General features: G+C 38.7%; 1 protein-coding gene across 1 annotated transcript; it reads left to right on the top strand.

The window, feature by feature from the left end:
- Positions 1-2,083: 2,083 nt before the first annotated feature.
- LOC143549662 (uncharacterized) lies at positions 2,084-9,282 on the top strand. Its single transcript, XM_077040521.1, has 7 exons — positions 2,084-6,207; positions 6,299-6,450; positions 6,528-6,672; positions 6,758-6,971; positions 7,051-7,287; positions 7,380-8,056; positions 8,519-9,282. The coding sequence occupies exons 1-7, from the start codon at positions 2,200-2,202 to the stop codon at positions 9,185-9,187; spliced, it is 6,102 nt and encodes a 2,033-aa protein (XP_076896636.1). The 5' UTR covers positions 2,084-2,199; the 3' UTR covers positions 9,188-9,282.
- The last annotated feature ends 18,405 nt before the right edge of the window (positions 9,283-27,687 follow it).

Raw genomic sequence — 27,687 nt, 5'->3', positions numbered from 1 at the left:
TTCAATAAGATCAGCCACTACAATCATCTCACCATAAGATTGCAATATGATACACCAACACAAGCGATTGTGTACATTGAAAATTGTGATGTAAAATGATAACCGACCAAATTAATATCATAAATGTTGCATATTATGAGAATCAAATAATATTTATTACATCCGGTGTTTACCATGTGTCATGTGAAACTATTTTAACAAAATCACCAAAAAGACATACACCTATACCTACATAGAATTCTAAGTGATGGACGCATACTAAACATTAGTATAGATCCTTAACATACCAAATGACCACTCATATACTATATCATTTCATATTGTATTATAAAAAAATCAAAACTAATATATATTAGCACCCTTTGGGCATAATCATCTTCAACCTTAACATATATTGTTCCACGTGATATAAAACACCTGCAAATACTTATCATGTAGTGATCCCTTCATTGTTACACACCGAACTATATAAGAGCAACTATCCTTCAACTCTGTAGCATCTAACATGTCTTTTATTTCAACAATACATATTCACTAACGTTAAATAAAAAAATCACATCTATTTTAAAATAACAAAGAACCTTTAATGTTTGAACTATTGATAATCATTTTTTCTATATCCTATACCATCAACAATCACCATGTACTTTTCCACATGCATAAGACCTCTCACTATATATATACTTTAAATTTAATTATGGTTTAACTGAAAAAAAAATTATTAAAAATTATTATTAATCTTTCATTTTAATAAACATGTGAAATAGATAGTTTGATTGGTTGGAAAATAGGCTCCACACCCCAAGCCCTCAGGCCCGCCAACCCCATACCACGTCCGCCCTTTTGGCGCCTTCCATCCCACACCCGTAACAATGGTTAACGCCCTAACAAAATGACGTGGCATGATGCATTATCCCACAACATGCATTCAAGTTCTTCAATATTTGTTAAAAGATAGAAAACGATACATTTACATCTTGAATCAACTCATCAAATGGAAAATCATATAAATTACTCTATCCGTCCCATTATAAGTGTCATAGTTTGACTTTTCAAATCTTTTTTTGCAACATTGACGTAAATATTTTTGTTCGTGTCATATAATACTTGATGAAAATTATATCAATGTAAAATATATTTAAAATCCAATCCATTAATATATTTTACATCAAGTATTATATAACAAAAACAAAAATATTGTCGGCCAAAGTTAAACAAGAAAGACTTGAAAAATCAAAATATGACACTTATAATGGAACGAAGAGAATATTATATTATTATTATTATATATACACACATAAAAGATAAATAGTGAAGTTTGGTGTCACATAGTTTCTATTTCTGGTTGACCAATTCGACTTTTTGATTTTTTTCCTTTGCAAAATATGTGTATTTTTTCGTTTTTTTCTTTGCAAACAAGTGTATTTTGTTGTTTTTTTTTTTGTAAATTTTGTTTATGTTGTTTCTTCTTATACTGATTGAATTTACGTCGACAATCCGCCATAACAGTCGGGTTTTACCAATACTCTGGTTTCACCAATGCAAAAACGTAACCGATACAAACCGAATTCGTGTTAGTTCACCACCGTAACATTCAGATTTACCAACACCCATGTTTACCTACCAAATGAACATCATTTTAAACATTTATTTATCTTACAATTATATTTTACAAGTTTATTTGTTGGTCTAATTATGAAACCGTAACAACATAACTGACACCAACCGTACTTGTATAAACTCTCATCTGAAGATCATTAGTTTGGGTTAATAAGTTAAAACTAAAAAAAGACACCGACCAAAATAGGTTTACATCATCAGATTGTACTCTCTCTTTCTCCCCAATAATCAACTCTCCTCTTGTATCTATCACCGTCGCCGGTTATATAATCGGAGGTAACTTATTCCATCTTATTCTATTCACTCTCAACTTAATCTAATTATATCTCTTAACATTTGGTGCCCTAATTACACCTTCCACACTAATTTATTATTATTATTGATCTTCATATTCAACAATTACAGTCTTAATTATTTTCATTTCATTTCATAGGGCGTATCGAGTTATTATTCGTGTGTACCAAGAGATCTGCTTATTACTATCCGCCTGTGTCCACACACCTGATCGCCGTGAAGCAGATATAATATAATATAATATAATAAACCTAGGGTTAGGGTTTTGATGCGTTGTTGCGGATTATGGCCAACAACAACAACCATGGCCCTTCCGGATCCAAATTCGTATCCATCAATTTGAATAAGTTATATGGGCAACCTTCTCATCATACTTACGCTCCCGCCGCCCGACCCCGACCCGCTGGAGGTGTTCACGCGGGCGGTGGGATGGTTGTTCTATCCCAAAACCGTCCGTTACAGAAGCCGACACCAAAACTATCCGTTCCGCCCCCCTTAAACTTGCCTTCGTTGAGGAAAGAGTTTGAGAAAAGTGACGCGTCGGGTGCTGCGGGTGGGGTGGCGGGTGGTGGTGGGTCCGGGAGTGGGTCGAGACCGAGTTCGTCGGGTTTGGGGTGGACGAAGCCTGCGAGTGTTGGTTTGCGGGATAAGGAAGTTGGTACTGACGGTTCGGAGAGTGTGCGGAATAGTGAAAGTGGAGGTGGTAAAGTGAGTGGTGCTTATATGCCTCCATCGGCTAGGTTTGCGCATGGAGATACGGGTTCGGTGAATTATTCGAATGTGGCTTCGGTGCCGAAAGCTATGGTGTTGAGGGGAGAGGATTTTCCGTCTTTGCGGGCTACGTTGCCTTCGTCGACGGGGCCTGCGCAAAAGCAAAAGGAAGCGTCTTTTCAGAAAGTGAGACAGTTGGTTAGTGAGGTGTCGTCCAATGATCTAAGAAACAGTTCTCATTTTAACTCGTCTCATCACGATGCAAACGGTGGGAGTGGGACCAGTGTGCAGAGTTTAAGACCGAGTAGTGCACGTGTGGATCATGGTCAGAAGCAAGAGGATCCTTTGCCACTCATACGGTTGAACCCGAGGTTCGACTGGGCTGATGATGAGCGTGATACGGGTCATGGATTTATAGGAAGAAATGGCAGAGATCAAGAGCTGCCAAAAAGTGAAATATACTGGGATAGAGATTTTGATGTGCCTAGAAGCAGTGTTTTACCTCACAAACCGATTAATAATCTACCTGAAAGACGTGGTCTGCCTGTTGCAAAGAGTTCTAACTCTGAAGTTGTTAAAACCGAGCCTTACAGAGAAGTCAACTCTTGGAGGAGTTCTTCCATTCACAAAGATAAACCTATAAGTGACAGAAACAATGCTCACTATGGTGCGGTGACAGAAAACCGAGACCCTGCGTATGTAAGAAGAGACGCAGGGCAAGTGAGACACTGGAATCAGTCAATGGAATCTCCTAGGTACAGAAACGAAGGGTCAAAGTCAGGTTTTGCTGTTGGTGGTAGGTCTACGTTTTCAAAGGGTGAACGAGGTTACTTAAATGATTCTAGTCAGAAGGATTTCAGTTCTGGTGTTTATGATGAAGTAGATCCGTTTACTGGAAATTTATTTGGAGTGGTTAAGAAGAAGAAGGATGTGATTAATCAATCAGATTTTCATGATCCCGTTAGGGAATCTTTTGAGGCTGAGCTGGAGAGAGTTCAAAAGATGCAAGAGATGGAAAGACAGAGAATTGCTGACGAACATGAAAGAGCTATAGAGCAAGCACGGAGAGAGGATGAAGAGAGGCGAAGGGCAATTTTGGAAGAAGAAGAAAGAAGAAGAAGATTGGAAGATGAAACAAGAGAAGCTGCTTGGATTGCAGAACAAGAAAGATTGGATGCAATTCAGAAAGCCGAAGACCAGAAACTTGCTCGTGAAGAAGAGAGAAAGAGGATGGTTCTAGAAGAAGAGAGGAGGAAACAAGCTGCCAAACAGAAGCTTTTAGAATTGGAAGCTAGAATGGCGAAGCGGGAAGCTGAAGTTGGAAAAACTGGTGCTGATGATGAAGTTCCTGTTGGTGGGAAAGATAGTGATGCGTCTATGGATTCAGATATTGATAACTGGGAAGTTAATCAAAGAATGGTGGAGAGAATAACTTCAGCAGGTTCAGATTCATCTGCCATTGACCGGCCTTTTGACCGCCTTCAGTTTTCTAAACCTGTTAATCCATGGAAACGTGAAGCATTTGAAGTTGGAAGCAATTCATCTTTCCTACTAAACGACCAAGAAAACGACCATATTGGTGGGAGATCAAGATACATGCCTTCAAGATCTCATGAGACTGATGGCTTTTCTCATCTTGGAGACCGAGATCATAGGTGGAACTCTTTTGGGGATGGAAACAGGGATACCGAGCCAGAATATTATGACAATGTTGGTTGGGGACAGGGGTATTCTCGTAATAATATGCAGTCTTGTCCAGAACGGTTGTATATGAATTCTGAGACAGATAAGATGTATTCTTACGGGAGGTCACAATATTCAATGAAACAGCATCGTGTTCCACCTCCTCCATCGTTATCTGTGCCCCGATCGTCGGTGAGAGGGGAGAATGAAATCTCAGGTCCTTCAAGTTCTCTAGAATCAACTGCAAGAACCGGGAATTATGATGGCCTTCAGGATAATTTTCGACAATCAGATCTTGCTGATCTTCAACAAGGAATAATGACACAGAATCTGGATGAAACCGACACACTAAGGTGTGATTCACAGTCGTCTCTCTCGGTTTCAAGTCCTCCTAGCTCGCCAACACATCTGTCTCATGATGAGCTGGATGATTCTGGTGAAGGGAAGGAAGTTGTGAATGATGAGCCTGCAGATTTGACTACAATGGAAACATTAAAGTCTGTGTCAACCGATGAAGATGAAGAATGGAGCCTTGAGAATCATGATGAGATGCAAGAGCAAGAAGAGTATGATGAAGACGATGGTTATGGTGAAGAAGATGAAGTGCATGAATTACCTGATGATAACATTAACCTGACACATGAGTTTGATAATATGCAACTCGAGGAGAAAGACACAACTAACGTGATGGAAAATACGGTACTGGGATTTAATGAGGGCGTTGAAGTTAAACTTCCAGACGATGAGTTTGAAAATGATTTGAAAATAGAAGCGGATACAAATACCATTGATACGCCTGAAGTTTCTATTAACGTTGTAGAAAAACAAGCTGCTGTTGATGAACCGATTAATGAACAGCCCCAAAATGTTTTAACTTCTTCTAGTCACTTGGGTGATCCTTCTTCGGGCCAGTCTACAACACCTGTTAAACTCCAGTTTGGGTTATTTTCTGGCCCGACTCTCATACCATCACCAGTTCCCTCCATACAGATCGGGTCTATACAGATGCCTCTTCCTCTTCATCCACCTGTCGGCTCATCATTGGGCCATATGCACCCGTCACAACCACCGCCTCTTTTTCAATTTGGTCAACTGATGTATACATCTCCCGTATCCCAAGGAATTCTTCCCGTGCCTCCAAACATTCACCATACCCATAATACCCATTTTAACATGAATCATAATTCGGCAACTTTTGTACCTTATCAGTTTCCCCAAGAAACCTCTGCCATCAACATGAAAACCGACAATGGTTCGTCTAATTCATTAAATAACCAAAACAATCCTTCTCATGCTGCTGATAGTGTAACCGCATCTAAACCCGTTACACAAGTTGAAGAAAAAGGGCATGGCACAACTAATAATGATTCTTCTGGTGCTAATAATGTACCATTATCAAAGGCCCCGGGCCGATCAAATAAGGGGAAGAGAAATATGCACCCATCAAGAATTTCGGGTCAACGCTCATTTCGACCTTATGATTCTAGTGAGAGGAGATATAGACGCCCAATTCAACGAACCGAGTTTCGAGTCCGGGAAAATGTAAATCATTATGAAACACGCAATTCTACAAGAGGTGGGTTTAGACGCCAAGTGGGGTCCACTATGAAACGGGTTGTTCATGAAGCTGAGATAGTTTCTGAAAGCAGGCCTGTGAAAGACACTACTAAAACCAACACTGAGGTGGGTTCGTCTACTGTTGAAAGCAAAAGGAACGTTCCGAAAGAAAATGTTGATGCGCCTTTGCAAAGTGGTGTTGTACATGTTTATAAGCAACCGGGTATAGAGTGTCCAAGTGATGAAGATGATTTCATAGAAGTGAGGTCGAAACGACAGATGTTGAATGATCGGCGTGAACAGAGAGAAAAAGAAATCAAGGCAAAATCACGTGTTACAAAGGTTGATTTTTATTAAAAATATATATCCGATTCAAATCCTTTTATTCTTTTTTCTGTTCGGCTATTGTTTAACATTTCTTTTATCTTTTCAGCAACCACGAAAGGCTTCTGTAACCTCCACCGATCCAAGTAAAGTCTCTGCATCAAACAACAATTGTTCTGTTGTTGCTAAAAAAGAACCGTCTGCTGAGTTCTCTACTCAATTACTGGCTCCAGCTGACACACATACTGTGGATAATAGCAAGTATATTTTCTCTAATTGAACTAAAAATGGCATTGAAAAGTCTATATTTTTTGGTAACATTATACATTGCTCAACAGGAATGTTCAAAGAGAATCTGCATCTGCGGTATCTGATGCTGCAGAAGATCATGGTTCAAATATCATGTTCGAGTCTGAAAATAAGGTTGTGGGTGATGTTCAAACGTCTCTGGGCGACTGGGGTAATGCACAAATGGACCAACAGGTGAAAAGTGAAAACCTTACGATTTTGGTGTTTATTCTAAGCATGAAAATCTGAATAATATTATTATTTTAAAAACAACCTACAGGTTATCCCTTTAACTCAGACACAACTGGATGAGGCTATGAAGCCAGCACGGTTCAATAATATCAATACGACACATGTAACATCTATTGGCGACCATACCACTTTGGTTAGTGATCCTGTTTTGTCATCTTCATCAATGTTGACCAAGGGAAAGGCAATTTCATCATCTTCAAGTCCGGTCAACTCTCTGCTTGCGGGTGAAAAAATTCAGTTTGGTAAGAATAAGTTAAAATACTATATTGCGTTCTTCTATGTTCAGATTCTGATGATGTCATCGTACTTGTTCATGAACAGGGGCGGTTACTTCCCCAACAATACTTCCTCCGACTACACGTGTTGCTTCACATGGGATTGGGGCTCCCGGGTTATTCCGTCCTGACGTGACTCAAAATACTGAAAATGTTTTAAAATCAGAGAATGATTGTGTTACTGAAGTTGAAGATGTTGTTTCAGCTATGGACGTGGCTGCCGTTGATACAAATGAGATAATTGGAAACGGGTTGGGGCCCGTTTCTGTTTCAGACCCAAAAGGTGAGAATCAAACAAATTTTATAACATTTTTGTCATTTTGTTCATCTATAGTATATTGATTTTAATTTGTTGATACTTGAAATGTTTTGTAGATCAACAATCTGGGAGTCAATCTAAGCCTGAAGAATCACTTAGTGTATCACTTCCTGCTGATCTGTCGGTTGAAACCACACCGATATCGTTGTGGACCCCACTCCCTAGTCCACAAGGCTCATCAACCCAAATGTTATCTCATTTCCCTGGGCCCACACCTTCTCACTTTCCGTTCTATGATATGAACCATCCCATGATGAGTGGTCAGGTCTATGCATTTGGCCCACATGACAAATCTGATGGGCCCAATTCACAAGTTCAAAAACCCACTGGGCCAGGTTCAAGGCATATTGGTGCATGGCAAAACCATTCTGGCATGGACTCGTTCTATGGTCCTGCTGGATTCACGGGGCCGTTCATTGCTCCACCTGGAGGTCTTCCTGGTGTCCAAGCTCCACCACATATGGTGGTTTATAACCATTATGCACCTGTCGGTCAGTTCGGGCAGGTGGGTTTGAGCTTTATGGGTGCCACATATATCCCGTCTGGCAAACAACCGGATTGGAAGCATGATCCGACTTCTAGTAGAGGTGAAGAAGATATGAGTTCCATGAATATGGCTTCCATGCCTCGCAACCCACCTAACATGCAGCTGCCAAGCCAGCATCTTGGCCCAGGCTCGTCCTTAATGCCCATGGGTCCACCGTTGACCATGTTTGACGTGCCTCCATTTCAGGTAACTGTTTGGGCTCTTCTAATAGTTATTTGCTGCTTATTTTAACCCCAACTTAAAATATTATAATACAAAATTCAATGAATTTCAGTTTACCATTTTACCCCTATATATTGTTTTTAACTTATCATTTTTTTCTTAATTATAATTATATATAGAGTAGAAAGGTGTCAAAAATTTTTATAAAATGAGAATTTTGTTTAAATCTCCTAGGTAGACAATTATTTTTTTATATGCGCAGTAAAAGACAATAAGCGTTTTTCAAAACGGGTAAATATGAAGTTTTAGAAAACTAAGGGTAAAATTGTCATTGCTTTAATCGTTTTATTGAAATGGATTTTTTTTAGTATTTTAAGTAGTTTTAAAGAGCATATATGATATTTATGTTTCGGTTGGTATATGTGAGGCGTATATGAAATGTACTCGTTCTACAAATACTGAAACAATTTATTCAAATGTGACCAGACCGCACCGGACATGGCGGTCCAAGCTCGGTGGTCTCAGGTACCCGCATCACCACTTCATCCGGTCCCTATGTCACTGCCCTTACAGCAACAAACCGAAGCCATAACTGGACCTTCCCAGTTCAGCAGCCATGTAGGGCATTCGATTGACCAGTCAACATTTCCTCCCAATAGATTATCCGAATCTCAACCTTCAAACCCGTCTCTGGCGTACCCGGTTGTTAGAGACTCAACCATCACCCATTTCCCAGACGAGTTCGGGTTGGTAGACTCATCCGGGCCATCCTCTTCCGCCACATCAGCTCCCGTCACTGTCAGTCACATCTCTTCAGGAACAACAAAGAACAATAATAACAGTGGCAGCAGTGTAGAGTTCAAGAATCAACACCAACCGGTTAAAACCCCGTCTTCTCAACATTACAATAATAACCATGCTGGCGGTTACGGGTATCAAAGAGGCGGTTTAGGGGTGTCTCCAAAGAACAAACCTGTTGGCGGTCAGTGGGTCCACCGTAGGCCCGGGTTTCATGGAAGATACCACCACCAACAATCCATGGGGGCAGATAAAGGTTTCCCGTCTTCGACGAAAGTAAAGCAGATTTATGTTGCAAAACAGCCGGGTCCAGGTGGGTCTGGGTCCGGGTCGGGTTCAGGTTCTACAATGGGTTGAGGTTTTTGTGTTTTGTTTTTTGGAGGTTTGATTGAATAGTTATATTTATGTAGAAGTTATTAGTACCATTATGGGGTTGGAAATTAGGAAGAGAAGAGAAGAAGAATTTAGAATGTTAAGATTTTTGTTTGTTGGTTGGTGTTGGTGTTAGTGTTGGTGTTGGTGGTGTTGATGTATTCAAGTTTGATGATTTACTTGTTTTTCAAGGTGTAATAAAACTTAACCCAATGCAACTAATATTTCACTCATGACTTGTTTAGATTGTAGACAACTAGTTAACCCTTTGTTTACAAAAGAACACATGATCATCAACTACTTGGAAGAGTTTAGACCAAATGTTATGGATGGAGGTTGGTTAACTAAAGGTATTGCCATGTTATTAGATATTAAGTTTGTATGATTTCATTAGATATTTTCGACCAATGTAAATCATAATAAACATTAAACAAATCAAGAGATGTGATCTGGCTGCGATTGAAAATTTATTTTGATCATAATTGCTATGTTGAAAATTCATTAAAAAATGAAATTTTGGATTTTGGCTATATTAACATTATAAGTAAAAAATGATAGGATTTTTAATGAAAATTTGAAATGGTTGTAGACCTTGGCACATATCAACCCAAATATGCAAAAGGTGATTTCCCCCATCAAATTCGTACGCTCTTTAATCTGGTTCACGAAATTCACACTCAAAATCATATTACGATCTTGACTCATTTGAGTTTATCAAGTTGAATATTTGAAGAATCATCAAATAGTTTTAATCTGAAAATATATACGACTCTTACCAGAGTTATAAGTTTAAAAATTCCACCAAAGATTTGTGTAGACATGAATAATATGGAGCTCTTCAAAGTCACTATCAAAATCACTCGTTGACCATAGTAATGTCCTTAGAATATTATTAGCACTGCCGCCTCACTACCGCCAACCATTATTAACAATAATAATAATAATTAGACCATTAATCTCATCTTTTAATCTTTTATAATTGCAGTGGGAGGACGAGGTTAGGAATAGACTTCCAAAACTTGAGGATCCAATTAGGCAATTTCCTATCAAAAATTGTTAACTAGACCTATAAATGAACGGGATGTTTATGAACTCTTAGATGGAAAGTTCGCTTGTTTAATAAATGAGTGAACATGAACAAACTTTTTTTTTATTTAACAAATTAAATGAAAGAACGTGAACACACATGTCCATTCATTTATATTCATGAATGCCCGTTTATGCTTGTTTATTTACGTACATTCGTGTATGTTCATATAAATTTTAGTAAATACATAAGTCGTTATATTTTTATATATACAAATATCAAGGGGTCTCGTTTAAATTAGATGGTATATACGTGTGTGTGTGTATTAAATGGGGGCTCATACTTGGTTATGTTTCGGTAAGTTGTGCTCATTTGTGTTCGTTTATGTTTGTTCAGTTATATCCGTTTATGTTTGCTCTATTATATTCGTTTAAGTTTGTTTGTTTTTGTGTGTTTACGTTTGTGAACTGTTCGATTAGGTTTTAGACGAACGAGCACAACAAGTCCGTTTATTAATGAACGAACATGAACACAAAATTTTGTTCGATTATATGTTTGTATTCGATTAAAGTTAAATGAACAAAAACATGCTTCGGTTCGTGTTCGTTTACAAGCCTACGGTTAACTCATGGATTTCACATTTAAACTATTTAGAAGTTGCTTTCACAGCCAATAAATGTGGCAGGGCTTCTAGAGGTTGGTGGATCTTTTAATTTTAAATTTGAGTTTAGTTCTTTTATACCCGACCATGTAATCTTATGCACGAAGAGCATCCACTCACCCAAAAAAAAAGAGTGAACTAATCATATTAAAAATCAATCTTTGTAGGTGTTAAGCTATTATGTGTTTTCTTTTTCCTAGAAAAAAAAACTTATGATCCCTCTCATGATTAAAATGAGTCGCGTATAGTGTTTGCATAGAGAACTCTTTAGTTGTTATTAGTTAGGGGTCATCATACGTTGTTTTTAGATTATCGCGCACCTCAAAGTGAAGCGTTGCGTTGTTTGTATCCGTAAATATACATTGTCACTATTAGATGTAAGAAGTGTGTTGTTCAAATAATTCAATATTGTATTTAGGGTTTCATCTTTCGTGTTCTTGATTGACAATTCTCGATTGAATGGCTGACTCGTGCTCCTTAGGTCTTACAGTTATTTTGGGAGGCTGACCACCCCGAACATGTCGCTACAAAGAAATTAATATTATTTATTTATGTTATGTTACATATAAATAGTAGAGGGATTGGGATGTAATAGTTGAATAATTGAGGGTCCTATTATGTGACATTAGGTTAATCTGATTGTACTTAAAATTTTTTTTGAAGACTTATAGTAATTCATCATATACAGAACAAAATGATCCAATTATAATAAAGAGGTGGGTAATCGGACAATAAGTTGTGTGTCACCCTCTTTTTAATGACAAAACCGATGATTGAGTAATTTCTTCTTCTACAGTTCTCTTCTTTCTCTCCAATCGATCAACCCTTTAATACGTAACATGTAATTATTAACCACTAAAGCTGGACAATGTTTGAGCCACCCTATGGCGACGAAACGTCATCGCACGTCGCCAAGGGTGCAGAGAACCCTAAATGAATAAGTGGCTACCCGAACACCCCTATTTCTTTCTCTTACACTCGATCTCTTTAACACAACCCACTTCTCCGACGAATTTCACCGGCCACCCACTACCAAATTCCATCCCCTAGAGCTACCGCGAGCTGCCTTCATCGCCGTGTGCATCTCCACACTTGTCATCTTAAAGTAGTAATTAGTTAACCATCTTTTTAATGAGTTTTTTGTTGGAAATCTTGTATTATATAATGCAGAAAATTAAACGAAAATAAACGAAGCAGTAAACCGGGCTTGTGTTTAACACAATTCCCTTAAACAGATTCTCGGTCTATTCCCAGGGTACTCCGGTTCGAAACAGAATTGGTGTTTTGCGGGACTCGGACACTTGCCTGAAACGAAATCGGAAATAACAATGTTGCAGTAGGAAGAAGATGAAGTGTGTTTGTTTTTTTGGTGTATCTACAAATGAAGAATGTCATGGTATTTATAACTAAGAGTCATAACCATATAATCAACTCTTAGTTATGACCATTAAAGAATATTAAATAATAATAATACTCATCTAATGACCATTATAAAAAAGAATTGAAACTGAAACACAATAATCATAATCATTATGATTATTAATGGTATTGACTAGACCAACCGATTTGAATTTCAAAAACAAATTCAAAAAAACGTTTCACGCGGGCTCGGGTTTTCGGAGTGCACGCACGAGTTCGATGGATTCCTAGTCCAGAAACCCAAATTTGCACCCCCCCCTTGCGCGCGCGTAGGACTTGTGGTAAAACATGTCATAAAGAATTCAAATAGATGTAAGGTCACTACCTTATAAGCTATTCATTATTTTGTTCCCAAACCGATGTGGGACAAACCTTTACCACTTCCTTCATTCACACACTTAAAACTTCTAACATTTTTCTCCAAATTAGTGATTTTTATGTTAATCCAAACTAATTGTAGGCATAATCTAGTTAATTGTTGAAGAAATTTGAGTTTTCAAGTATTCTATAACTTTGTTTAATTTAGTTAATTTCATGTCTTTAAAGAAATTTGTTTGACCCTATAGCGATGACACATGGTCGCCAAAGGTTGGAAATTATTTTATTAAAATATATTTTTTTATATTTAAAAAAAAAAACCCAATAGCGACGGCGTCGCAACATGTGCATATTAATTTTATTAAATCTTTATTTTTATTCGCAAGAAAACTCGGCGACAAACTCTCAACGACATGACTTAGCGACGACATTTAGGACCTTTAGCGGCTACAGTTATGCAATCTAGCCACATTTGATTGCCGAAGACATTTAGGATCTATAGCGACAACATGTTATCACCATATGCTGACGACTTGATGTCGCTATGGGGGTAAAAATTTCGTTGTGTTAGGTGTCAAATAAAAATTACTGTAGTGCTAAACATTTGATTGCTACACATATTATTCTTTTCGGTCTTTCACATTTATTAAGCTGTTTAATCTTTGAATTCTGCATTGAAGACCACTAGGCAAGGAAGAACATATAAAAATATGCAATCTAGCATTTATTTAAGATAATAGTTTAAGTGATTACACTAATAAAAAAAAACTGAGTTTATGCCACAAAAGAAGCAACTTCACAATAACTATAAAATTGCATGCATTCTATGCTTCTAAACTTTCCAAATTAGTTGCGCATCGAAAGACCTGCTCCCGGGCTGTGGCCATGTTCTGTACTAGACGGATCGATGCGAGTGATATTAACCACTGCTTCTGATTGCTTATCAACCCTGTCCTCTGTGATAGAATGGCCTGCACCTGGGCTCTTACCTGGTGTTGTTGGTCGAAACGCAGTTTCCGCATGTTTCTCACCTTTTTGGCCATCCAAATCATCTTGTCTCTCTATCAATATTAGAAGCCGTCCCTTGGTTATTAGCGTCGAGTAACACACAAATATAAAAATAAGAATCAATGAAGAGTAGGACGAAACCATGACCAGACTAATATAAGTTTTGATATAAAACTATTAGTGTTCGAGAAACTAAAAAAAAACTGTGAAAGACAGTGGATGTTGTAATGAAAACCTTTGTATTTATAGTAGGTGATAGAGACCGATTCGAGATGGTCAATCTCCCAATAGATCCGTAGAGTGGGTTAGGCATCAAGAACAAAAGAGAAGAAGAGAAACCAAACTTGAGACAAATTTTCTTATTATTTTTCTTATTGAAACGATTACAATTTATAGAAAAAGAAAAACATATAAAATAGGAAAAGATAAACAATAAGGAAACCTAATTATAATACAATAAGGAAACTAAATAAAAGATAAACTTAATTAATATATTAAACTTAAATAATATTTATGATCATATCAATTCCTCGCCTCTTCAAAACGTTCTTGTCCTCAAGAACGGAAAGCGTTGTCCATGGTGGCCGCCATTCAAGTCTGACTACCTCAAGCGGGGCGGTCTCGACCGCTCGCCATGGGGGTCGCCACTCTCGTCTCTCCGCAAGATATGTGATCATAATTTTACTAGAATGAATTGGCTTTGCGAAGAAACTAGATGTTGTAGGAATTGTTGTTAAAAACCTGGACAAATCCTTGATAGGGATGCCTTCTTTAATCATCTTAAAGTAAGTTTGTTGAAAACTTATGTAGGGCAGGGAGCAATATGCGTATGAGATACAAATTGGAGGTAGTGATGACTATGTGCTTTTCTTTTTTATAACAAAAGAAATCATAGCCATTGGTAACGGCATACATGTGGTCTTGGGTCCATTGTATGGAATGAAAACAATGGGTTTGGCTAGTGATGTGGGTTTAGGGATTGGAGAGGCATCATAAGCTGTTAGAGGTGATGATGGTGACTATGTTTTTTCTGGTTTTGGTGCTAGGATTATAGGTGGAAGATCTTGTTTTGTGTTGGTTATCGGCGAGGAGGTGTCGGAAATTTTGGCGAGGGCGTCAGTAAGGTTAGCGGTGATTTGGTTCATGGTGGTAGTGAGAAAGTGAGAGAGTCAAAGTGGAACTTGGATTGGGCGGCACTTGATTCTTGTTGGATCAATAGCCGATCAAGTTTGTCGATCAGGGTCATGATCATGTCTTCACGCGACAAAGGAGGCATGAGGACGATGAATGAAAGCACCAAATTGATTGAGACCCGATTCGAGATGGTCAATCTCCCGATATACCCGTAGAGTGGGTTAGGCTCCAAGAACAAGAGAGAAGAAGAGAAACCAAACTTGTAACAAATTTTCTTATTATTTTTCTTATTGAAACGATTACAATTTACAGGAAAAGAAAAACATATAAAATAGGAAAAGATAAACAATAAGGAAACCTAATTATAATACAATAAGGAAACTAAATAAAAGATAAACTTAATTAATATATTAAACTTAAATAATATTTATGATCATATCAGTAGGGCTGTAAACGAACCAAACGAACACGAACATGGCCTTTTTAATTCGTGTTCGTTCGTTAAGAAAATAATGTGTTCACGAACGGTTCACGAACACTTACCGAACGAGATTTTATGTTCGTGTTCGTTCATTAAGAAAATTAATGTGTTCACGAACGGTTCATGAATATAAACGAACACAAATAAAATTGGCATAACCTAGAGATTAAGACCGATGTATTCATCAATGTGAATAATGAAAGCATGTAAACGAAATGAACGAACACGAACAAAGGCATGTTCGTGTTCGTTCATTTAACTTTAACGAATACGAACACTTAATCAAAAAAATATTTATGTTCATGTTCGTTTACTTAAAAAATGAACATTTGTGTTCGTTTATGCTAATTTTTTAAAATGCAAACGAATATAACTAAACAAAGATAAATGAACATATATGAACAAAAAAAAACATAAATGAGTACAAATGAAAACACTTAAATGAACACAAATTAACAAATATAAAACTTTAAGTTAATGACTCATCCAAATATATATTTAATTATTTTTTATTAATACATAAGCAAACATAAATAAACAGACATAAACGAACATAAATGAACGTTCATGAACATAAATGAATGGAACATGTGTTCATGTTCGTTCGTTTAATTAAACGAACACAAATTTTTTGTTCATGTTCGTTCGTTTATTAAATAAACGAACATAAACGAACTTCCCGCCGAACAATTCACGAACAATTCACTGAACGTTCGGTTCATTTACAAGCCTAATTTATAGTATTTAGGTGTGTAACTGTAAGACAAAAATTGTCAAACTAATGAATATTATAATTTATATTATTATTATTATTATTATTATTATTATCTATTTATTTTTTAGGTGAAAAATGAATATTATAAGTATGTAGTGGTCTTTGACTGTTTACTGGCACAGGTGTTAAATCCATTATTTGATTTATGTATATTCATATTACTATATTTGATAGTAGGGATCAAGGGATTAGTTAGATTGTTAACTTATAATATCCTGCAACTATCTTTACCTCCACCAAGAGATGCTCCTATATTTTCCACCAAGTAATGTAATATTAATTAATGTTTGGGTGTTTATCATCAAAGAACTGAGCCATTTGGCTGAGATATGTAGGTGAAAGGCATATTAATGTAGGTGGAAGCTTTAGTTATCGAATCGGTACTTTAACGAATAGAGTCAGTAATGTGATAGAACTGAAATGATACCGACATAATAATTTTATTTATTACTTAAGATTTCCTTGAGTATATGTTGTTTTTTTTCTTTTAGAACTTTAAAAATTTGATTTTTATATAGTTATGAGTATGCCGTTGCGACATGCTACTTTTATTTATGCTTGATATAAATTTTATTCGACATCGAGTTTTGGTTAGTAATGTTACTAATGTACAAGTTGTTGAGGCACAAGCGTTCATGTTATCATAGGTACTCATAGTATAGTTTTTATTTTAATAAAGGGACATTGTTTACCTTTTCGAAGTTAGTTTTAACAAATATAATATAATGTTTTGTATAGCTCTAACTATACGGTTGCGGCATCCTTATTTTTAATCAAGTTTTGATAACATTTTTATATAATTTTTCGTAAGCTATAATGGGTGTCAGCACCATGACGAATTGAACCGATACCATCCGTTATTCATCTTTAAGGTTTTTGATTGATGCAAATCACTTGTAGGTATTGTTTTGGACATATCACAACTTCAGTTTTTTGGGTTTCTCTTTCGATTGCTATATCAAGTGCCGATATCATACTCACGTATAACAAACTGAACCAATAACGACAGAATTCCCGCCGTGTAGCGTGGAAAATCCTACTGGTTTAGATACAATCATTAATCTCCCATATGAAAAGGGCTCCAAGCCCATTGCAATATTAGCAAAGGCCTACGTTTTCTTTAGCAAAAGCCCAACTTAAAATAAGAAAGAAGACATTCTTGCCTACGTCTTTTGATGGCATAGCAATTAGCAAATAGCATGATATATAGCAACAAAGAACATGTACAAATTTCGATTGCGAACAATGAACAGCCGAATAATTCTTATTTTAATTTGAATGTTGGAAACTATTTCAAAACAACATAAATGATAGTTAAGGGCTAACGAAGTTATTTCTGCGTTAAAGTGCGTCCGACATTGATGATGAAAGTGAGTTAATTAGTATTACCACTAATCAGATTAGCAGCTATTTGGTAGCCTCTAAGTGGCCATTAAGAGGTTACCTCTTTATGGTTCATAACCTCTTAATGGTTAAGAGGTATCCTTAAATCTGAATGGTCATCGTACATCTTCTCTTAACTATTCAAACTTAAGACTATCCTTAACCATTAAGAGCTCTCTCTTATGAAGTATTATTAGCTCATTTATTATAGCTTGAATTAGCAATATTAAATAAATTACTAAATCCACCTCTTAAATATAATTTCCTTTTGAAAACCGTCACACATAATTTAAGACAGCATAGCTGGAATCAAATGATACCTCTTAAATGGTATGCAAGTAGGAAGTTGCAAGGCCTTGATTACTCAATACACAGCCAGAGACTTTCCTAGAAGGGCAAATTATACTTCTATTCTTGGAAAAGAAAAGGTTTCTGTCCTTACTGTCAACCACCTAAAAAGGCAAAATGATTGGCCAGTGGGTTGGTCCCCAAAGATACTTATCAAAAGTCAAAACAAATATATATTTTATTTAACTCTTCTTGTGTTTATTAAAGATAAATGTATGATTTGTGCTTCCTGATATAAAATGAGGGTTAAGATGATAACATCTTTCTAGTGGCTATGGTTATATATATAAGTTTCCTTTTATTAGACACAATGTAATTAAGAGAAGTTAGAGGCATTTATTTGTAATTGTGGTTAGTACATAACCGTTTCTTGTAAACCCTAATTCATTACAATCGATACGAATTAACAATTATATTTACACACACGTAAAGGTGTTCTTAATTTTTTTAACGGTGTAACGGTAAAATAGAACTATAGTGTCGGGACATACTAAAAAAATTTGAATTACAGTTTTCTGTTGATGACTTTGAAAAGAAAAGTGGATCCAAGCCAAGGAACAAGAACAAAAACATGCATGATTAAAACAAATAAAGAAATCAAACATTGTTACAAGGTAAAAGATCATCAGTTAGACATATTGTATCAATATATACTGATGATTGTAAGAAGTGGGAAAGGCTATTTTACTTTTCAAAAAGAAATTAAGATCTATTTTACTGTGAGAGTGACAATAAGCTTTCCATTAGCTTATGTGAACAATTGGAGGTGAAGAAACACGGATCCAATCCCCTGGTATGGGTACCGGATCTAATGAGTCCACGGGGTAAAGTACGATAATTATTACTAAGATATGAGTGTAACTTCCCAAAGTCCAATGACCAGAACCTGCAAAACAGACACCGTGAGTCTCGTCACAGGAAGAATAAGAGGGGGGGGGGGTCTTCCTGTAACCACCATCTGGCGTGAGAATCAGTAACGTTCGTAAATGGAGAAAGTATTGAAGTAAACAGACTAAGTGTAGTCAGAATGCAAGTGCGTGAATGAATACCTCATACCGTTTGACAAGGTATTTATAGCCGAAGGATGTAGGAAGATGATTGGGCCAGCTGTCCTCTTCTAGATGATCTTCGATAACCGCCTGAACACGTGTCCTTTTATGATAGGTTGAGCTATACGCCCCATGTGCATGGGTATAACAACCTGGACACGTGTCGCCCAATGATAGGATGACTTGCCTCCTGGCAGTGTGCACGGTTATAACAACCTGGCCAGGTGTCCTTTGCTCATTGGCTGGTAGGTCACGTATTCCTCAAGTAACAATCGTGAATATTCTTCTAGGTGATCACTGGTTGATGACAGCTGTCCCGCTGGCACTTCCTCCTGGTTGTTCGGGCGGACTGATGCCCTGTCCTGCGGACGACTTATGAGGGTGCAGGAATGCTTCCGCGCGTGGTATGAGGACGTTCCTCCTCTACCGTGATATGCAGGTGATCCGTATGCCCCGCGGGTGGCCTATTAGAGGTTCCTTTATGACCCGCGGGTAGTACTTAAGGGTATTTGGGTCTTTTTGGTACCCTACCTCTATAAGTCCCCCCAGTCCAGTGTTTCTTCCGTGTGAAGTCTTTATGCGGGTGAAATTCTGGACATAATGTATGTTGGGGATTTTTGTTGTTCGGAAGTTAGGTGGGAAATATCTTCTGTTGGTATGGATAATCATGAAAAAAGGACAAGTTGACCACTCGCAGGCGCGTGAACTACTGATGGAACGTTTTTTGACGGCTGTCACTGTACCCGACTGTGCAGCTTTTTCTCTTTTTCAAATTTCCCGCGTGACGTGGAAATCATTGATTGGGCGATGATTTTCTCTCTCTACTGTTCATATCACATCGCATTAATTGCGATGGGTATAAATAAGGAGAGACTCTTTCTATTCGAAGTTTTATCGCTCTTTTCGTCTGATTATCTTCTTAATTTTCTCTGAATCTCTTATATAACTTTCTTCCATCTTACTCAATTTCATTGTAATGTCGAACGTACAGACCGAGGTCGACGAAATAGAAGTGTCGTGGGATTATTCAGAATATGAAAAATTATTGGAAACGTATGGTATTCCACCCGAATGGGGGCCGGAGTTTCCTTCCCCTGGTTCCATAGCCAGTTTCCCACCGCCTGGGAAAATGGCTGTGTATGCTGATTATTTCGTTCTTGGGAATTTCCGTTTGCCCATAACGAGATTTCTCCAGAAAGTGCTAACTGCCTATGGGATCCACTTATCTCAACTGCATCCGTGCTATGATGCGGATTCGTCATTACGAGTTTGTATGCATAGCACGTGACATGGTGCCACACATTGATCGATTTCCAGTTTTTTACCGTCTTACTATCCGTAATGGTTGGTATACATGTCAAGGGTTTTCTGATCGAAGTATCGGATATGAAGTTGAAAAGGTATCCAAAGATTGGCGTGGTACTGTTAAACATGGTTCGCCGCCCAGTGAATTCTACCATTCCTGACGTTATTACCGCTGCTCATGAGGGTTAAGAATGGTATCGTGTACTCACGATGGAGCCAACACCTATGCGGGCCTTGCCGGAAGAAGCTCTAGTGTGGGCAGGCATGAGCCGTTTGTGGCCAACGGAATTTATGGAGCCCATTTTCGTAGACTTGAATGAACGTAAGTTGCCTTTTACTGTCTCTTTGCTTTCTTGAGTGTTTTTATAATTAAACTCCTATCTTTTCAGGTCAGAGTTCTATGATTAACGCTCTTTTTGAGAACAGAGGGTGTGTCCGAAAAAGTATCCGCGAGGCGGGAGACCAGCCTATTCTTGAAAAGACCAAATCTCATTTTTTTTTTCCGAAGAATGTTCGAACTGAACCTGTAATTTCGGATGCTACCTTTGAAACAGGTGCGTATGTTTTAAACCCTCCTCCCCTTAATGCCATTACTTCCGACGGGATGGTCGCCATTCTATCATCAATCGATGACGATGGCGATGCTTCTGATTTTCCTGTTTCCGAAGAGGAGGAAGACTCTGACGAGGATGTCCTTAAACATTCCTCTGTCTCATCTTTATTGGCAGAACTAGAGAAAAAGAGAGCTCTAAGGAGTCAAACGGGCGCATGAGTCGCGGATGCTGAGGCGGGGCCATCAAAGAAGAAACGAAAAATTCACCGCCCTAAGAAGCCATAATATAGCCTTGCTGACCGTATTGACACTGTTGAAGGTACATATTGATCTTTTTAAGTACTATACTTTCATAAGATGTGTAGCTAAAAATAGCTTTTGTTTTTGTAGATCCACTGATCTTTAGTGAAGATGTTTCTGAGTAGTTGCCTACCCCAACTCCTCAAACTGAACAACAACCATCTCCTTCTCCAGAGAAGAATGTGGAGGATAAGCCTCCGACTCCTCCCAGCAATATTAACACGGAGGATCAACCATCCTCACCTTTTGTAGAAGAAAGAGTGCCAACCCCTCCGATTGAAACTGCCGCTATGGAAGGATCTAACGTCCAGTCTGAAACTGATACTCGTTTTGACTATCTTTTTCAGGCTGGGGGTGGTACTGGTGGTCCGCAAGACAGTCCTGCTGTTAATGAGGAGGGTTACAGAACTGAGGAATCTCCTCCTCGACCTCCTCCCCAACAACCTTTTTCAACCCCGTCCCGCCTTAAACCTTCAAGTTCCCGTTACTACGGGGACACGGGCCTGGGTGACAAACATGAACTGTTCGTCCCTCCATGGGGCATTACTAATGGGTCACGGTTCTCCCATCCTAGAACTTGTATGGATTTTGTTGAACACTGTACGCCACCCGCTGAGATGGCATAGCAACGTGACCTTTCTCGCCACGATCTTCACACAAACGTAGCTTATCACCTAGCTAATGCTTTGGCCGGTATCCAGGAGGTCTTAAGTGAGTGGCGTACTCTTGGTGGGAAAGTGGGAGAAGCTCGGCGAGCCACTGAAGCTGCTAAGAAAGAAGCCGAGGAGCATCGTATTGGCTGCCCAAACTGCTAAGTGGAAACAGGCCGATGCGGAGAATGCCCTTAAGAATGAGCAAGAACGTAACGCTGACGCTGCCCGCCGATGGAAAGAAGCCAGTGAAAGGCAGAATTCCATTCGTGAAGCTGATCGGGCAAAGGCTTAAAAGGACCGGGACGATTTAGTCCGGACCCAAGAAGCGAATTCTGCGTTGGAAAATCAAGTGGCTCTTCAGGGTGCCCGGATCCATGATCTTGAAGCTGAGCTAAAATTGCAGAAGGAGCGGGTCGATCTTAAGGACCAGAGTGCGGCCGAGATTCAAACTACTTATGACTCTCTCCTTCAAAATCATGAAAAAGCAATCATGGAATCCAAAGAGCTCCAGATGCGAGTAGAACGTGCGGAGCAGGACCGGCAGTGGTTCCTTACTCGTGGGGTTGATGCTGTAAGTTATACTTTGACGCTTGTTGTCCATTTCTTATTTTTGATAATGAAAACTTATGTTTCTACCCCAACAGGTCGTCCTCCATGTCAAGGAAAGTAAGGAGCTTAATGACAGTTTTGCCAATCTGATGGCTGCTTCTTCTTCACTTGGGCGTGTGCCGGGCTTTCATGAAGGGATGAATTATGCTCAGAGCAATCGTACATTTAAAGATCATCCGCTTCATGGTGTAAATGTTAAACAGGATCGTGCAAATCGAGTTAAAGAGCATGATACTTTGACCTTCCCTTTACAAGATATGCTTCCGGAATTTGCTTCCGCAGATGACGACTTGCAACTTTTGAAGATCTATCTTGGTGAAGAGTCTGAGGATGATTCTTCAGAAGATATTTCGTTAAAGGCTCCGGAAGACCCATCGACCTCGAATCCTTAGAATAGGCCTAGATGTTTGTAACTTGTAATTTTTCCTTTATCTTTTTGTAATTATTTGTTGAATAATTAATGAGAAAAAACTCTTTAACTTTTGCGGACATTCAACTGTTTGGAGAAAATATCTCTAAAAGATATTTTTTGAAATTTACAACTTTTTTGAAATATTTAAAAGTTTGGATAACTATGATGACGTGACAGAGAGAGAGACTCTTTGAGGACAACTGACAAGACGTGGAGAACGCCGTTGACAGCCTGTTCACATTATCTTGAATTTCCCGCCTGACGTGTCAACCATCTGGCGGTCCGCGGTTTCTCTCTCCTCTGTCACTTTATGGATCGCATTAATTGCGATGAGTATAAATATAACCCTTGTGGTTTCCATTTAACCTTTATCACTTTCAGATTTCTCTCAAACATACAAGACTTTTCATCATTCTCTGAGATTTCTTCTTCTTTCTGAAATATCTTCATCTCTTTCGTTTTTCAAATGGCTAAAGAAAAGAAAAGTACTCCCACTATTAACGATGCCGTCGTCTGCCTTAAAGAAGAAGATAATAAAGATGTTGTTAACATATATGGATTGACGACGGAGTGGAAGCCGGAACGTCCTGCTAGTGGTTCTATTGCCACTAGTCCTCCTCCGAATAAAATAGCTGTTTACGTAGACCATTTTACCACGGGGAACTTCCGGATTCCGATTACCAAATTTTTCCAATCGGTCTTAACAACTTATGGGGTTCATCTTTCCCAGATCCATCCCTTCGGGATGTTGAGGATTCGACACTTCGAATTCTGTTGCCAAACTCGCAACCTAGAACCAACTGTTGGCATGTTTGCCGTTTTTTATAAAATGACCTTTCGTGATGGATGGTATAGTTTTGCCTCCATCGAGAAGAGGACTATAGGCACGGAGTGGCTCCGTAGCCTTCATGGCTGGAAGCCAAAGTTTTTCTGGATTCACGAGGACATCATTCCGTTCAAGATGTCGAAACGCAAAGCGGAAACTCCCATGCCTGTGGTTCCCGCCACCGCTCATGAAGGTCTTTCATGGTTTAAGACACTGATGTCTACCTCGACTCCCCCGCGTCCCATTCACGAGGGAGCAATGGTGAGTGCGAAAATGAGCCGATTGTGGCCATTTCCTGAGTTGGAACCATACTACGAGAAGACCGATAAGAGTAAGTTTGTCGATTACCTCTATCTTTTTCTTAATAAACTAGTAATTTCTGACTACTATAATTGCTTTGTGTAGGTGAGGGTTCTGCCTTCAGCACTTTGTTGGACCAAGAAGGGGGTATGATGGTGCGGTGTCCAATTGATCCAAAAGATGGTACCTTTTTGGATCGGACGAGCAACAACTTTTCGTTCCCTACCGCCCTTCGTCCGGAACCATTGGTCTCCGAACCAATGTATGCCAAACGTGAGAAGTATGTTGCAGAAGCCATACTCAAAGGTGAGGGCATTCTACAACCCCGACCCGTAACTGCCATTACTTCTAGCGGAGTGATCGTACTCTTTTCATCTAGCGAGGAGTCATCACTCTGTGAAGAAGTATATTCGACTGATGTTAACAAAGCTGTGGACTCAATTGCAGGTCTTACCCGTCAACGAGCCACTTCTAGTCAGGTGGCGGGTCAAGATGACGTTGATACTGCTGCGGACGCCAAGGGTCCGGAAGCTGATAATATTACCGCTGAGGGTAAACGTCCGGTCGTTGATGCGGACGTTTCTAAAGTGGTCGGGAAGCGCAAGGTTAATCCGGTCACAATTACCTTAAAGAAGAAAAAATCCAAGAAGGCAAATCCTGCCGCCCTGGAAGGTCGCTTGGATCAACTTGACGCGAACGATCCCTCATTAGGTATGCAACGTATTTTTAGTTGTAAGCTGCTATGTATTAGAATTTTTCTAACCTTTTGCTAATGTTTTTCAGTGAACCTGGATAACTTTCCGAAGGTATTTCTGGTTTGAAAGACTCACCTCTTCGTCCGCCACCACCGCCTCCTAACACTGCCAAGGACCCGGTAATTGTGGCGGATGATTCTCCTGTGAAGGACAAGGGGGTCGACACGACTGATCATGCCAAGGTGTCGCCCTCTTATAATGTTTACCGTTTCAGGGATCAAGAGGGTATAAGCACGTTCCCTTATGCTTCCCAAACTTCTCCTACTCCTGAAGAGGAAGACCCTACCCCGCATCAACCTAATTGGACCTTATGTCGGGATTCGACATTTCGTGACGTGGACGTATGTTATGAATTTCTGCGGGAGAGTCTTCCACACGGTGAAAAGGAGAGGCGTCGTCTCAGTATCCGCCACGAATTGCTGAACTCCCACTCTTATTATGTGGCAAATTCTATTTCCACTACCCATGAAATAACCGGAGACTGGCTGGCGATGAATGAGGAATGGGATGAACTGGCGGCCTCTGCTTCCGATGCCAAAGAAGAAGCCCTTAGGGCTATCAACGAAGCTAGGGAAGCTAACCAGGCCCTGGAGGCGTAGAGGGTTGCTCGATCCGCTGCTGAGGAAGCGAGGGGTGTTCTCCAGAAACAATTGGACGAACAAGCCAAATTGATGAATGAACAAACCAAGTTGATGGAGACTCTTCAAGCTGAATCAGCTTCTAAGGACAAGCGTCTACTTGACCTTAATGCCAAGAACCGTGCGCAGGCTTTGGAATGCGCTGGTCATAAGTTGGAACTTGTCCAAGCCAAAGCGGATCGAAAATGGCTGCTGTCGGAAGCCATCCCCAAGGTATATATTTTATTCTTATCACAAATAATCTAGTGTTGTAGAGTTACTCATGTATGATTGTTTCAACAGGTCATTGCCGATGTTCGGGCTAGTGATGAGCTTGGGAACTGTGTTGCTATCCTTCTGAAAGCTTCTAAACAAGCTGGTCGCCAACTGGGTTTCCAAGAAGGTTACCAGTTTGACTCAACTTCCAAGCGTCCGGAAGAGTATGTCTTAGCTGGTCAAGACACTGTTGCCATCCTTAAGCAGAAATCAAAAGATTTCGATTCGTTGAAATTTTCTTTGACGGATTAGATAACCGAGCTTGCTGATAAGGAAGACAGCATTCAGCAGTTAAAGACTCTTCTTGAGCTTGATGAAGAGGAAGAAGATGCAGAAGATGTGGGAGATGCGGGAGGCGAGGATACAGAACACGAAGATGTCGCGCCATAGATAGATCTTTTTCTTTCTTTTTAATTAGGCTTCTCTGCCTCTTGTAATCCCTTATTGTATAAATAAAGAAGGTTTATTATTGTATCCGGCACACTTTATTTATTTTTATAATATAAGTGTTTTGAGAGGATCTTCTTTGTGTACGAATAAAGGATTATATGATAATACAAGTCTCAAATGACTGAAATGAAAGTTTTCATAACTAAGGCTAAGCCAAATTACAAGAAACGAAATTACAAAGGTTCTTAACATCTAGTTAGACACACAGGACAAAAGTCAAACCCTCTAAATGTAGCATTTCCTCAGTTGGGCCCCATTCCAAGTTCTAGGGATCTCCGTCCCGTCCAACCTTTCTAGTTTGTATGTACCTTTAGATAGAACTTTCTGTATTCTATAAGGTTCTTCCCAGGTAGGGGCCAACTTACCCGGAGGCTTTTGCCCTGAGGCTTCATTGCAACTGGCGTTGTAATATTTTGGCTCTTGCTCGGGTATTTGGGTCTTTTTGGTACCCTACCTCTATAGAAGGGTAATGATGCAATGAAAGCATCAAAGGGATTTGACACTAGCTACTTAGAGAGTCATAATTAGAAATGTGTAAATATTGCCCTCATTTATCTGCTATTACTTATGTTTCAAGGACGAATTCTCATACTCTATGATGATGAATACACATAATGTATCATATATATAATATATATAAGATATGATGATTAAATTACACAAGGTTTTTGTTGAACTAAAGCTTGTTAAGAACTAACTTGAAGGTGGTTAAACAAAGATTATGTTAGTATCTCCCTGAAAGAGAAAAAACCAAGAATTAGAAAGCTACATTTTGCATTTGTGGTGGGGGTGTTAGAATTCACTATTCTTGGACACCTAGTCTTTATATTTATTTAAAAGAAAAGTTATATATTTATATGTAAACGAGTAACAAGTTACGCCGCTAGTTCTTTTTGGATAACAAAATTTATTTGGTTAAAAATAAAATTCATAAAACGTGAGATCATAACCCTAGTTGAAATGAAGATTTTGGCCTTTGGAGTTCTTGAATAATGTGGTGTAATTTGACATGGCATGGTCAAGGAATATTGTATTTCACTCCCCGTTAGGCTATGCGTAGTGGAGGGGCTACAAATTTGGGTGTTTTGCGTCGTGTGGCACCCAGTCAGCAAGGGGTGGGAATTTGTTTTTGGGGTGTAATGATGTAGGGGCTACAAATAGTAATATAATACAAAGTAATATAATAATAATATTCTTTTCCTCCCTTCCGGCGATAAATTCCATCCGCCCCCGCCTCTTTTCGCCCCAATATCGCCTAGGGGGCGGTGTTCTTCCATTTTGTCGCCCAATTTCGCCCCACCATCGCCCCACGCATAGCCATAGTTGATGAAATTAACCAAAGATACAATGGGAAATATTTGAAATAAATAGATATACAATTACATAATCATAACATATGTTGCTTAAATCCCACCCCACCCCCCCAAATATATATATATATATATATATATATATATATATATATATATAAAGAATAGAAAAAGAAAAAAAAAGTCGCATTCAACTAGATCACAAAAAGATATTCGTGTCTATCAACAATAAATTAATAAAACAATAAGAACAAAATAAATAGTAATTGCCATTTATTATTGTATGTATAGCCCCGGCCATATTGTCTACATGCCTTAACCCAACTCCAATCATATTCGTTTGCTTCTACTCTATATCAACACAACACAACACAACACAACATTAAGAATGTAGGCCTGCCACCCATTAGTGACTAATTGCTAACTCATGAATAAAGTTTAATTAGTCCCGTAATATGGTAGTTTTAATATCGCTAACTCGTGAATACAACACATGTCTGACTCGTTTATTACATA

This window comes from Bidens hawaiensis, unplaced genomic scaffold (assembly GCF_021521415.1).
Source record: "Bidens hawaiensis isolate Kalapana, Puna unplaced genomic scaffold, B.hawaiensis_p1.1 tig00015706_1, whole genome shotgun sequence".
Lineage (NCBI taxonomy): Eukaryota > Viridiplantae > Streptophyta > Magnoliopsida > Asterales > Asteraceae > Bidens > Bidens hawaiensis.
The sequence above is the reverse complement of the archived record's forward strand: the minus strand, read 5'-3'. Positions and strand labels throughout refer to the sequence as shown.